The sequence below is a fragment of the Amblyomma americanum genome, chromosome 11 (genome assembly GCF_052857255.1).
Source record: "Amblyomma americanum isolate KBUSLIRL-KWMA chromosome 11, ASM5285725v1, whole genome shotgun sequence".
Lineage (NCBI taxonomy): Eukaryota > Metazoa > Arthropoda > Arachnida > Ixodida > Ixodidae > Amblyomma > Amblyomma americanum.
This window is the reverse complement of record NC_135507.1, coordinates 23,449,240-23,461,959: the sequence shown is the minus strand read 5'-3', so window position 1 is coordinate 23,461,959 and position 12,720 is coordinate 23,449,240. Positions and strand designations below refer to the sequence as shown.

The 12,720-nt window shown below is 44.3% G+C and overlaps 2 protein-coding genes across 2 annotated transcripts in view; one reads left to right on the top strand and one right to left on the bottom strand.

The window, feature by feature from the left end:
* LOC144110587 (uncharacterized) overlaps positions 1 to 12,720 on the bottom strand; it is a 159,214-nt gene that overhangs the window by 100,014 nt on the left and 46,480 nt on the right. The window lies entirely within an intron of this gene.
* The window catches only part of LOC144110586 (uncharacterized), a 50,739-nt gene that overhangs the window by 22,667 nt on the left and 15,352 nt on the right, over positions 1 to 12,720 (top strand). The window contains exons 2-8 of the mRNA XM_077643603.1: positions 3,046 to 3,116; positions 3,851 to 3,942; positions 5,462 to 5,595; positions 6,333 to 6,431; positions 7,935 to 8,057; positions 8,972 to 9,063; positions 10,412 to 11,420. Of these exons, the coding sequence (XP_077499729.1) occupies positions 3,046 to 3,116; positions 3,851 to 3,942; positions 5,462 to 5,595; positions 6,333 to 6,431; positions 7,935 to 8,057; positions 8,972 to 9,063; positions 10,412 to 11,420 (1,620 nt within the window). The remainder of the gene's footprint in view (positions 1 to 3,045; positions 3,117 to 3,850; positions 3,943 to 5,461; positions 5,596 to 6,332; positions 6,432 to 7,934; positions 8,058 to 8,971; positions 9,064 to 10,411; positions 11,421 to 12,720) is intronic.

The following is a 12,720-nucleotide window of genomic DNA, read 5'->3' as shown; positions in this document are numbered from 1 at the left end:
CAGCCACGTGCACCTGCGAGCGCTCTGGGCATGAGAACTTTGCCGCGCGAACCATGGGTCACTGTATAATTTCAGCCCTTGTGGTACAGGTATCGCTGAAATTGTACAGTGGGCCATGGTACGCGGACAAAGTTCTCGCGCCCACAGCGCTTGCAGGTCTATGTGGTTCTCAATTCCCAGCCAATAGTTGTGTCTACAACCTAGCAGAACGCGGCAAGGTATCGCTTCGTATTCAGTGAAGCTTGCACCACTCGAACGCTGTACAGAGGTGTGACACAGTCTGTACGCAATTACGTTATATATAATTAACTGCTCCGGACTTTTCTCGATAAAATGACACGAAAAACAAGCTTAAACAACTAATATCGCAATCTTGTGTTTTCAACAGCGTTATTATCAGGCAATACGAGAACAGTTGAAAACGAAACTTTGCCCATTCGTGCTATATATATGGCCCGTATCCAACGCGCCTAAACTCGAAGCCAACTTCAACCAAAACAACACTAAAAGAGATTTAGGAGAGCGAGTTGACGGGCTAGTTGGTATTGCATGCTGTAGGAACAGCGCTAAGAACAGGACAGAAGTCAAACATGGAAGCACAGGGACGGGCGCTGACTATCAACTGGACTGACTATCAGTTGATAGTCAGCGCCCGTCCCTGTGCTTCCATGTTTGACTTCTGTCCTGTTCTTAGCGCTGTTCCTACACCACTAAAAGAGACTCGTTCGTAACGGAGACGCTCATTAACCCAAAGGTGAGAGCTAGCTACGGGTACTCAAGCATAGCAGTGAAAATTACCTCACGGCGTGCTATGAACCCACCCGCGCAAGATGGCTTGCTGACGTCGCGACTCTAGCCCATCCAGCAGCAGCCGCGTGCTGCACGCAACTATACCGAACAAGGAGTAGGAGGAGCGCCGCTCGCGTTGCGTACGGTGCAGATGGGGGTGCCCATCGCGGAGCGGTGCCGCGGCGATTGGCGCACAGCACCGCTGTGCCAGCCTCCGCGCTGACCACCGCGCAGCTGACCTCGATGAGGATAGAGCGCGCCCGCAAAGCGGACTCAAGGACGCCAAACCACGTACACCGCGCCTACATTCGGGCGCCGCGCGCCGGAATGCTGCCGCGCGCTCGGCTCGCATGCATGGATTGTGTATTGGCTCCGGATCCCGTTGGAGCCATTAGGGAGACGGGGCGCGTGCCAGTGACGGCCGCCGACCACTTATTGTTGGGCGCACGCCGACCCCCCCACCTCCATCCATCGCTGTAGCGAGGAGGTTTAAAGGAGGACAGGTTTTTTTTTTTCAATTACGTCACCTCCAGCATCGCCCATAAGGGGAGTGAGGGCGGTTCGCTTCGCTTGATTTGTATTCCAATAGGCGCCAACGTCAATTTGAGCGCTGTGCAGAGAGTAACTAGGTAGCAGTGGGTGTTGTCGACACGTGAAGGTAGAGAGCTCTGAACCTGGCTGTCCCCACCCAGCCATTCTGCCAAGCCCTCGCATATTATGTACTGCGAAAGCGAATGCACCCTCCTAGCTTGTGCTTTCCATTAAGCACAGCTCCCATTTCCACCTGTTTTCATAAGTGGCCTCACTAATAAATATAGGCCAACAAGGAAAAAGTACTGGTTCAGAGTGGCAGTGTGGCCTAGTTGGTTCTTTTGCAGTGATGGAAAAAGAAGTGCAACAAGTCTGGTTTTTAACTTTCTGACCTTGAGGAGTTTTAATCTTCTCTGTCTTTTTTTCCTTTCATCATTGGTTCATCAGTATATATTGCGGTCGTAAATAAACAGATTCACTCGGCGCTAGTCAGTACTCGTGTTGTTTGTTCCTTTGCCCTCGTCTGTTGTGCTACGAGGCATGTCCGGAAAGTAAGAATACACTGCGTGCCACCCGCCAAGTTATAAAGCTAGTTGAGAGACTGCCATAGACTTCGAATATTAAGCTTCCCTTTCCCCTTCGGTTTACCGTGCTCCATCAGTGCATGGCCAAGTGCCACGCTTTACAAATATCTGTGCTGATCCAGACTTCCGCCAAATGCGAGATGTAATCTATGATGAGCCTTCTGCATGGACGCCACAGTCTGACCTGTGCTATTTATGATGATGTTGAGAATCGTCAGAATGTGGTGAAGTGGTGCCTTGAATTCTTGGGAGGCAGAGCCGATGTTCAAGAAGAAAAAAACGAGCAGGAGCCTGTCTGTTGTGACTGATGACCTTTGCAAAATGGAAGGTGGAATTCGTTCAAATAGGCAGGTGACGATGAGGCATATTCCATGAACTCCAACCTTATGTCTCAAGTACAAAAATAACTCTGCTGCATATTCAGAAAACTTATAACAGTTACGTCAGTGAGTTTAAAGCAAACTGAAGGAAGTGCAGTCATGTGGCGTACGCCTGCTTCATGACAGCATATGGGTCCTGTATATACTCTATACCGCGCAAACCACCTCCTCGCTTCTCGCAAAATTCAAGTAAAAGATTTTGGAGCACGCCCCGCTTCGCCAGGCCTGACGCCCAGCGATTTTCACGCGTTAGTTCATCCAAAGAAATGCGTCACTAGAAAACCATTCACCTATAAAAAAATCACAAGAAGAATCATGACAAAATTTACACAGTAGGCAGGAGACTTCTATGACCACGGAATCCAAAAGCTGAATCCCATGCTAAACAATTTTTTGGGTAATGGTGGCAAATACATTAAAAAATGAAGAAATGCAGACTGATTACTTCCGAGTTAAGAATAAAAATGTTTCACAATCGTGCTGGCCTTTGTATTTTTACTTTCTGAACATGCCTCGTAGAAGCAAAAGTAATGACCAGGCTTATTTTGCAGAAGCTGTGAATCACTTATGAATTGCAATTAATGGTGGCCAAACCGATTGGCAGTGTAATAACTTGTAATCACAGTGTAATAACTAAAGTACAACTTCTGCAAACTGTTTTTTTTTCATGCAAGATTAATCAGTGATATGTGAACTACCCAATATGGGCGTAATGATGTATCCTTGTGACAAGCACATCTTCAGCTCTTCTTCTATTGCAGGTGACATCATCACGACACTACCTGTAGGTGCCACAATTAATATTACCTGGCATTTGGCGTATCCACATAAGGTGAGCATGAACTGTGTACCAAAATCTGTATTTTATACGGTCATTTTTCAAAAACTGGTCCTGGGATGCTTCAACATGATGGTTTCAAAGTAACGCGCATTTCAAAGTAATGTGCAAAAACGAATAAAAAATTCATGGAAACTCTGTGGAAGCTCTGCTTTGTGCATAAGCTTCTCAAGCTTGAGACAATAGAGAGTAAATAAATAAAAAAGATCCATTCTTCGTGAACAACTTGTCTCTTCTCTTAAAAGAAGTGCAAGACCTGCCATGTTTGGTTCAAACTGAATGAAGTCGGCAATTATCGGTGAAAATTAATGGCTAACTTGGTTAGCCTTGCCATGCAGAAAGGTTTTAAGACGGACACAGAAGCAGAACTTGTGCCGGATCTGCAATGCAGCGTGTACAATGAAAGATAACTCCAAACTTGAAAGAGCGATATATGGCTCCTCTTAGTCTTACTATGCATTTAATTGGGCCATTTGGTTAACCACACTTGTATATGAAGCCAGCTTGAACACTGGGTACAAAAACAGTTTAAAATGTGTGAAACAATGTTGCAAAATGCAAAATTATGTTGATTCACACTTTGCCAAGTAGCAATGTTTGATGTCTTCTCTGTGCTCTACCATCACCTGATGAATTCATGCTGGCCTTATACAAGCATCTTCTTTTGCAACTGTGTTGAATTGAGCTTGTGAGCAGGCAGTGAAGTTTTAATTTGCACTTTGTTGCAGGGGGGATTCAAGTTAGAACTGCTCGATGCTGAGGAGAAGCATCTGCAAGACTTGACACCATCTTCAGAATTTCTTGGCCTGGGTGATGCTACGTAAGCCTTGTTGCAATCCAAAGCCTGTTTTGGCAATATGTGAAGGTCTCATGACCTGTACTGAACTTAGAATTATGCTGAAATGATTTACCTGCAGTGTTCACATTGCAAAATCTTAGGACAGAACTCGTGTCCTAATATGGATAAGTGCAAAGACAGCAGAAACCTTGGCCCCGTAATAGCACCGCACTCCTTTTTATACGCAGCAATTAGGCACATAGCCAGGAATTTTTTTCGGGAGGGGCTCAAGGAAATTTCTTCCCCGCAGATGAGTATTGGGGCGGGCGTCACTGGCAGCTGGCTGAGCACTGCCAAGAGAACAGGGGGGGGGTTGGGGGGAGTTAAACATGATTTGGGGGGGGGGGCACCCCCCCCCCCTTCCCTTTTTTTAGGCTGGTGCCTTGCACCAGTTAGTCAGCTCTGCTCATTGTATCTGACAAGAATAAACTTTACAAACTATGTATGAATTAGAGCATGATTAATTTTAAATATTTACATAATGAATAAGTATTCCTTATTATTTTGCTTTTGCAAAATTGTGAAATTTGTCTCCACTGTCTACTAATATACAGACTTTCAATGTTCCATGATGTGCCCTCTAACGTCACACAACACCTCATGTGTACCTTGCCTTTCTGTTTGAATTTTGTTTGAACATATCTGTGTTCCAAGTCTGCAACAGCCTCTAAAATTAGACTAGTAGTATGCAATAAATAGCAAAATAAACAACCATGAGCAATGCATGCACAAATAGCTCTTACGTAGTCGGGGTACTTCAGTCAGGGTCTTCGCCCAAGCATTACGACATAGCAGTTCAATGCACGGCCAGCACTATTGCAGTTCTAGAGCTTCCAGTTACAGTATTGTACAGTCATGGAGAAAAGTTCGCAGGACGCAGACTCTTGAAAAAAGTTTATTCCTGCGTTGCCTCTCAACTGAGTCACTTCACATTTCTCCAGAGGATAAAGCAAACATGTCCACTTTGCTTCAATGGTTTTGTGTGGCCTGATATGCATGGCCACAAAAAAATTTTTTTTTCGTAATACCACATACCACAAATTTTTGTCAATGACTGTACATTTAACACTGTGCAATGTTCGACAATATTGCAAGCAGGATGCCAGTGTTTTCACACAGCTTGTGCTATTTAAATGTAAGAATGCAGTTCTTTAAGATTGTAGCACATCCTGAAACAACGAAAAAAGAAGCCGTTGTGCTCGCCAAACTAAACTGTCACTTGAAGAAAGGTTGATCTTGCAACCGTGTCTGGTCCAGCCATTTAATGTCTATTTGCACTTCAGAAGCTACCGGCCTATGCAACTGTCTAGAACCTCCTAGGGTGAGGCCTTGATGCTCCAGAGACAGAAACGAAATTTTAGTTTCACGGTGAAGTTTACTTCTATTTCATCAAATTTGCTCCTCAAAATGAGTAGACCACTTTACCTATGCATATCACATTTAATATTACTACAGGCAGAAGTATAAAACTGTGTGTCGCTCTGCATTTCTCTGCACTCAGTGCTCAGAGCTCAACCGTGCGCCTTCCTGGGTCTGTCGCTTGCCGTGGCTGCTCCATACGTCTCCTGCGGCAGGCATCCGAGTGGGGTGGAAAGTACCTGTTCTGGAGCTGCGCCGATGTCGACCTTGTACCAGGTACTGTTATGTACTCATTCATTCGTCTTTAGGGAAAATCACAGATGTGTTGTGAAGTCCCAGTTATTAAGCATGTTGTGTGTCCTACACCTGAAACTGTCGGCTACCTTGGAGTCGTGCCTTGTTTCTTGATACAACAATGACTGACACAGTACGGATAATCTATATGTTATACCGCTTGTAGTCTTTCCAAATGACTGCTGTGAATGACTGCAGTGATGAAGAGGGTCTGAGAGGCTATATGCATGACAGTAAAACAGGCCAAATATACGAAAGATGAGATATGAGCAGTGGTGGCAAGGGTACATATACAGCTGTACAGGGCATCACATACTGCTTCTTGGGTGACCTTATAAAGAACCCCATTTCATTGACATTAGCCTTGCATCAAATAACCCTTCTGTGTATCCTACCTAATTAGAACTAAGTGTTAATAAGAATTAACCAATTTTGCACGACAAATTTCTAGACAGTCATGTTCCTCCTTCGGTATTTTGTAAGGCAGCACATTCTAAATATGCAAAAAGAGATGGCATATTGTCCAGAAAGTCAGCCTAACAACCTGACATCTGATGAACTGGGCCTGTGGTTTAATTTATCTGTTGGTTGATAGCTGTTGGCACCCAGATGAAACCACCAGAAGCCAGAATAATAAAATGGCACTAATCAAGCTGGTTCAACCGAGCAGTGATTCTCTCTTGGCATGTTCGGACTGAGAGCTTGTGTTAATTATGCAGTGCCGGAGTTCAATGTCATCTGCTCTGGCCATGGAAGGATTGAAGGTGGAAGGTGCCACTGTGATCACCTCTACTCTGGCAACGTATGCCAGTACAAAGGTAAGAGAACAGTGCAAATTATGTACGTCTTAGGCAAAGATAAGCTCTTTGCTTGTACATACTGAGTCAGTACTGGTTTCAGTCGGCACTTGACTTGGATCTCGGACCACTCACATCATAGCTTACGTATATCTAGGGGCTGGACTTTTCAATTTTTATTTTTTTTATAATCAGCAGACTTTCGTCAGTGTTTATATCAGAATGCATCTTTTTTTTCCAGCAAATATTATTTTCTACGGATGAATTACACGTTTTTTCCAGTGATATAATGTGATATTCCTGTTTTGTCTAAAGTCACTCAGAGTTTACATTGGCCTCTCTTCGGTATGAACAGTCGATTTACCAGTAATTAAAGCAAAAAGGGTGGTACATATATCTGTTGATGCAGAAGAAAATGCTATCAGCACTAAAAAAGAGCAACATAACTTAAATACTGACACCATCATACAGAAATCCAAGTGCAATTTTAATTTTAAAAAACTTTGTTGTGTTACCGTTGGGTTGTTGCACTGGGCTGACTGAGTGGGTGAGGCATTACATAGTCTCTGTGTTGATGGCAGCGAAGAAAGTACCACTGGATCGTTGCGTAAAACGACACTTTTTTGTGACACTTATGCGTGGTTTCCCATAGTGTGCAATGAAGAATTAATCATGTAACTGCTCTAAGGGGTTGACGGCTGTGAACGAAAAGTGCTACACTGACAGAAAATATTCGCTGAGGAGGTGGAGCCTCCCATTCTGCAAAGGCTTATATGATAATGGGGAAATGCCTCAAAACGCATAAGTGCACAACTTAATCCGATAATACCACCATCTCACCATGCCCGACTTCCGTACTTAGTTCATTTTTTCCTCTCACTGAGTGTAACTCCTAACAATATAGCCAGCTGGTTGTGTCATGCTTGTCAACAATGCTAACCTTTTTCGGTTAAAACTGAATTTTGAAAATTGGCTTCAGCATACTTTAGTTGTTTTTTTCCGCTTTGAACCAAAAAATTCAACGCATGCTTGCATCATACAGTCTACGTGCACAACCAAAAGCACCTAGTATATGTGCACGTCACTTTTCCACTTAAGCAATATGGAAATAGGCTCACTGATAATAAGGTGACAATATGCACACAGCTCTTATCATTAGGAATAAAGTGCACATGTCGAAACTATAATTACTGTAAAGCCCGCAACTTCTAATAAACAAAGTGTATAGTGGCAGGGTATGTATGTGTAATGTAGTGGCAACTATACTGTACATTCAGATCTGCTTTCTCTGGACAGTATATTACTGGTAGCATATAATTTTTGAGTACCTTAGGACTACAAGAACACTTTGTGGCAAAATTTGTTAAGGTGTATAAAATCATCCACTAAGTAGCCCAGATGTCACCCTAACTATATGCTATTGACATAATGCACTACCTTTCATTTTATAAAACGTTGAGAAACATACCTGACATTATTTTCATGCTTGTTAAAGTGCTAATTCCACCTAATTCTGTTGTGCAGATGAGTGCTGGCTCGACTCGGACTGTGGACCTCATGGACGCTGCGTGAACATCGATGCCACATCATACCCTCGCACACAGTGCTTTTGTGAGATGGGCTGGTTTGGAGAAGGATGCCTAAAAGGTAAGCTTATGCAAGTTCACTGTCAAATATGTGACAGTTGTATACTCGCTGCCATTATATACTCACAGTTCCCCACCAATATTTTAGATATGCGAAAAAAGCTGATGGAAAGAAGAATGTATGCATAATTTTACAAGATGGTCTTTGGCAAAGACGACACTTGAAGTTTCAATACTCAAGAAAGATGAGACAGTACAATGAGCCTGTGGTGAGCCTCCAACACAGCACACTTGGTTAATTTCCACAAGGTCATGACAACAATGGCTACTGCTGTTTCATACTCTCCTGGGTGATTTGCATAGGGCCTGCCAGGTGTAGTTAGAGAAAGATGCCATTTTCATTCTGGAATAAACACTGCAGCAGCTGCTATTGAAAAGCACTATACTGATATTTCTGGCTCCAAGAATCAAAGACCTGAACAAAACTAGCATAATCAGTTATGTTCTTGGGCTTTCGAGAAACATGCACAGGCAAAGCCAGATGAGCTTTTAGAAAGTAAATAAGCTCTTATCCATACATTGACTTGATTGAGCAGTCTCTCCATTGGTGTGTCTTTCTGACAGGGCCAACGGAAGACAGTTTGGTAGCCAGGGAGAAGTACCACAACATAGCCTGCGGACATTCTAGCATAACTGAGCATTTGATATGTTTGCAAGAAAAATGGACAACAGAAGGGGGCACGAGTTTTGCTACACCTCCTTTTTTTTATTTAGTGCAATGGCCTTGACTTTTAAATATAAAACAGTCTTACATCTTTGCACTATTGAGGAGACGTCGACAGAACTTAGAGGTTAAAACAACACGGACACGTCTTCATTGGTGAAAAGACATAAGACCATGCAAAAAACCAATTATACCAGCTTGAAATATGCGATTGTTGTAAATATTACTTTCTGCTTTCCATCCACGTGCAGAATCCCCTGTCACTCGTGAGGGCATCAAGTGGTCAGAGTATCGCAGCCGGAAGCTGTCCGAAAAATTCACATTGCTCTGGAAGATCCTGCCTGTAAGTACCCACTTATGGTTTTCTGTAGGTGAAGAAATGCTAGATTCCCGTTAAAAGTGAAATTTACACTTCGGCTGGTAAAGAAATGCATCACATGCATGTACATTTGTTTACAGCAGATCTCACATTGATTTCAAAGGGAGCATTACACTTTGCTAGAAGTACAAAGAGCGTGTTTCATTTGTTCATCATTTTTAATTTCTTTTTTTATAAAATGAATGCCATCTCATTTAAAAAAACTATGTGGGCCTTATGCTACTACTTAATATGTGTGATAGTGACAGTTGTGGATTTGCTGTCGTGTACATCAAGGAATGACTGTTGCATTCATCAAGGGTCTGAATACAGACCAGTGCCTCATGCACTTCAGAAGAGTTGAGCACCAGGAGTGGACAGAGTGTTTGCCAGGTGCTTAGATGTCAACCAAAGCAATATATTTGCGCTTCCTTTCCAGTAATGGGTGGCTTTCACATTGAAGGATTGCCGCTCTCACTCTCATGTCATGCTGACTTCATCTCTACAGATCATAGCCTCCCTTGAGATAGGGATGGATAACATTCTTACCGGATAACACTTTTAACTATAGATAACATTCTTGGTTTGGTTTGGTTTATGATGTTTAACGTCCCAAAGCGACTGAGGCTACGAGGGACGCCGTAGTGAAGGGCTCCTGAAATTTCGACCACCCAGGGTCCTTTAACGTGCACTGACATCGCTCAGTACACGGGCCTCTAGAATTTAGCCTCCATCGAAATTCGGCCGCCACGGCCAGGATTGAGGCCACGTCTTTCGGGTCAGCAGCCGAGCACCATAACCACTGAGCCACCGCGGCGGCTTGGATAACATTCTTACTGGCAGACACATGAACATGGGAGTCTTTCACAGCTCCATAAATGTCAGAAGAGCTATTCAAGAGCTGTTCATATTTGTTACTTTAAAACACTTTGGAGCACAACTGGAAGACAAGGGCTACTATGATTCTAACTGATTTCGGTGATGTTTTCAAAATACAAAAATGTTTTTCTTTTTTTCTGTTTTAGTGGCATATGTTGCTTGAACATTTCTGTTTCTAGGTCCAGTGTTTAGGGGAAACCCCCAAAGTGGAGTATATTTGTAATAAGAGAGTAATTACTTACTAGCATCGACCCAAGCGCAGTCATATGGCTACAAAGGAGCTTTCCTTAGTAGCCATTTGGGTGCGCTTGGGTGAATGATCAGTGCTTACCCCCTGATTACATTTGCCTGCATTTTGAGATGTCTCGAGATATCTGAAGGGCAAAATAGTCCGTAAACAGTGATGGGTCCAAAAGCATGCCACGCCAAGACATTTTGTGCGGTCTTGTTGCAGAGCTCAGAAATCGAGATGATCATGAAGGTAAAGGGCACATCATATGCTGCTGTTGGCTGGAGGCCCAAGGACACCACGGATGCATGCAAAGCATTTCCACTTTTGCCAAGTGAAGAGAAACGCTCAAAGCGGCAGGCCCCTCCTGACACCCACTACGACGACGACACAGCAGAGGAGCACGATGAACCAGCTCACATGCAAGAACCGCAGCCAGCACCAGAACCAACACCAGAGCCAACACCTGAGCCGACGGCTGAACCAGCACCCAAGCCAGCACCTTCCAGTGAGCAGGAACAGACAGACAGCCCTGATCCCAAGCCAGTGCCTGAGCCAGCGCCCACACCTGAGCCAGTTCCAGAGCCCACATCTAAGTCAGCTTCAGAGCACAATCCTGTGCCAGAGCCAACACCAGAACCTGCACCAGAACCGACACCAGAACCCGCACCAGAACCGACACCAGAACCCGCACCAGAGCCATCACCAGAACCAGAGCCTAAGCCGGAGCCAGGATCGCAGCCAGACCATACACCAAAACCCGAGCCTGAGCCAGCCCCTGAGCCATCACCTGAACCAGCCCCTGAGCCTGCGCCAGAGCCAGCGCCAGAGCCAAAAGCTGAGCCCACAGCACAGCCCGAACCAGGTGCGACACCAAAACCAGAACCTGAGCCAAAGCCAGAGCCCGAACCAACACCCAAGCCAGAGCCAGAACCAAAACCAGGATCCAAGGTACCTGCTGGAAAAGCTGAAGGCCGTAGCCTTAATGTGGGCACAGGTCGGTACCCCCCAGCTGGGCCTTACACTCCTCGAGCAGACTTCCACCCTATGGATTGCACCGACATTGTGGTGGGAGCAGCCAGAGGCAACCTGAGCCGAGTGCTGGACATGTACACCCGAGATCGATCCACTCCTCGCACAGATGCCTTCTACGGTGGACAGGACCACCTCTCAGCTGCGTTTGCTTACGAGGAAGGTGACACGACTGTGGTCTTCTTTCGGAAGCCTCTTGCTGGTGAGTTGAAGTGTATTCACCTAGCGTGCAACTCACCTTCAAGCACTTTGTCAATTCTTGATTCCCTTTTACAATACGAAAATGCTGCAGCCATGTCACATCCTAAACACCGCAGTGCTGCCACCTATTTTTCTTAATATAAATTAACCGATCATGGCATCCACAATACATGTACCTTGCAGCATTAATCACGGTTTTCACACTGACCCATATATAATAAAAAGTTACTATGCGATAGCACAGAACCCTCACCGGAGAAAAAAACCCAGCGCATTTGGCATTGTCCAGAAAAATCCTGATTGGTTGACAGACAGAGACATCACCACAGCAGAAAAATCCTATTGGCTGGAGGGATGTGATGTCAGCAGATCGGCGAATGCCTATTGTCTGGATGAAAGTGATATCACCTGACCGGAAGTGACGTTGCATGACCGTCAGTGATTTCACAAGACAAAGTTGATCTGGGTGAAGCATCCAACTGCCAATTGTATGGCAGGTGGCAGGTGGTGTACGGTAAGAGTGGCAAGAAGGGCAACCTGGGTTTCAAAAGCCCCATTAGTCATTTCCAGCAAATATCAAGTTTCAAATGTTATCACATTGCCAATACATAAAGGCATATGGTGTCCCTATGTTCTTTCATGTGTGTGGGCTCTTTACCTGCCTGTTTATGTCAGGCTTTAGAAAATTGTTCCACACTGATCTTACCTTACACACGAGACAGGTAAGGTAAAGTCATGAAAAAAAAAAGGGAGATGACTTGATGAAATAAGCAAGCATGTGTGCATCCTTCATTTGCCTTTATGTATGATGACGGGCCTCTCTTACCACACCCCTTGATATCACGCTGTTTCCAAATAGGAAAAAGTGCAGCTCAGAAACGTAGGTGTGATGGAGGCACCAGCTACTATGTCAGTTTCTGCTAATGACTATATTTAATTTGTCGATCAGTTAAAAAAATTTTTTTTTACTTCGTGATGTTCCACAGCCGGGATCCCCATTGTAGCTGTGTGAAAGGGCAAAAAAAAAAAATGAAGTATTTCAAGAAAGTGCAGGTTTGCTTTCAAAGCATAAATATGCAACTGCTTTAAGGTTGGTAGGTTAGGCATCGAAGTACTGTGCAAGGACTTCCTGTCACTACGCTTGCCCATGGCTTGACTGCCTGAAGCATTGAGCTTCTGATCTGTGACCTGCCATCAGTTTGGTTCCATTACCCAAAACCTTTTTTTTTTTTTACTATCTGTTATCTTTCCAGCCAAGATAAATTCTCAACTTTGGTGTAAAATTCAGTGATATTTCACCC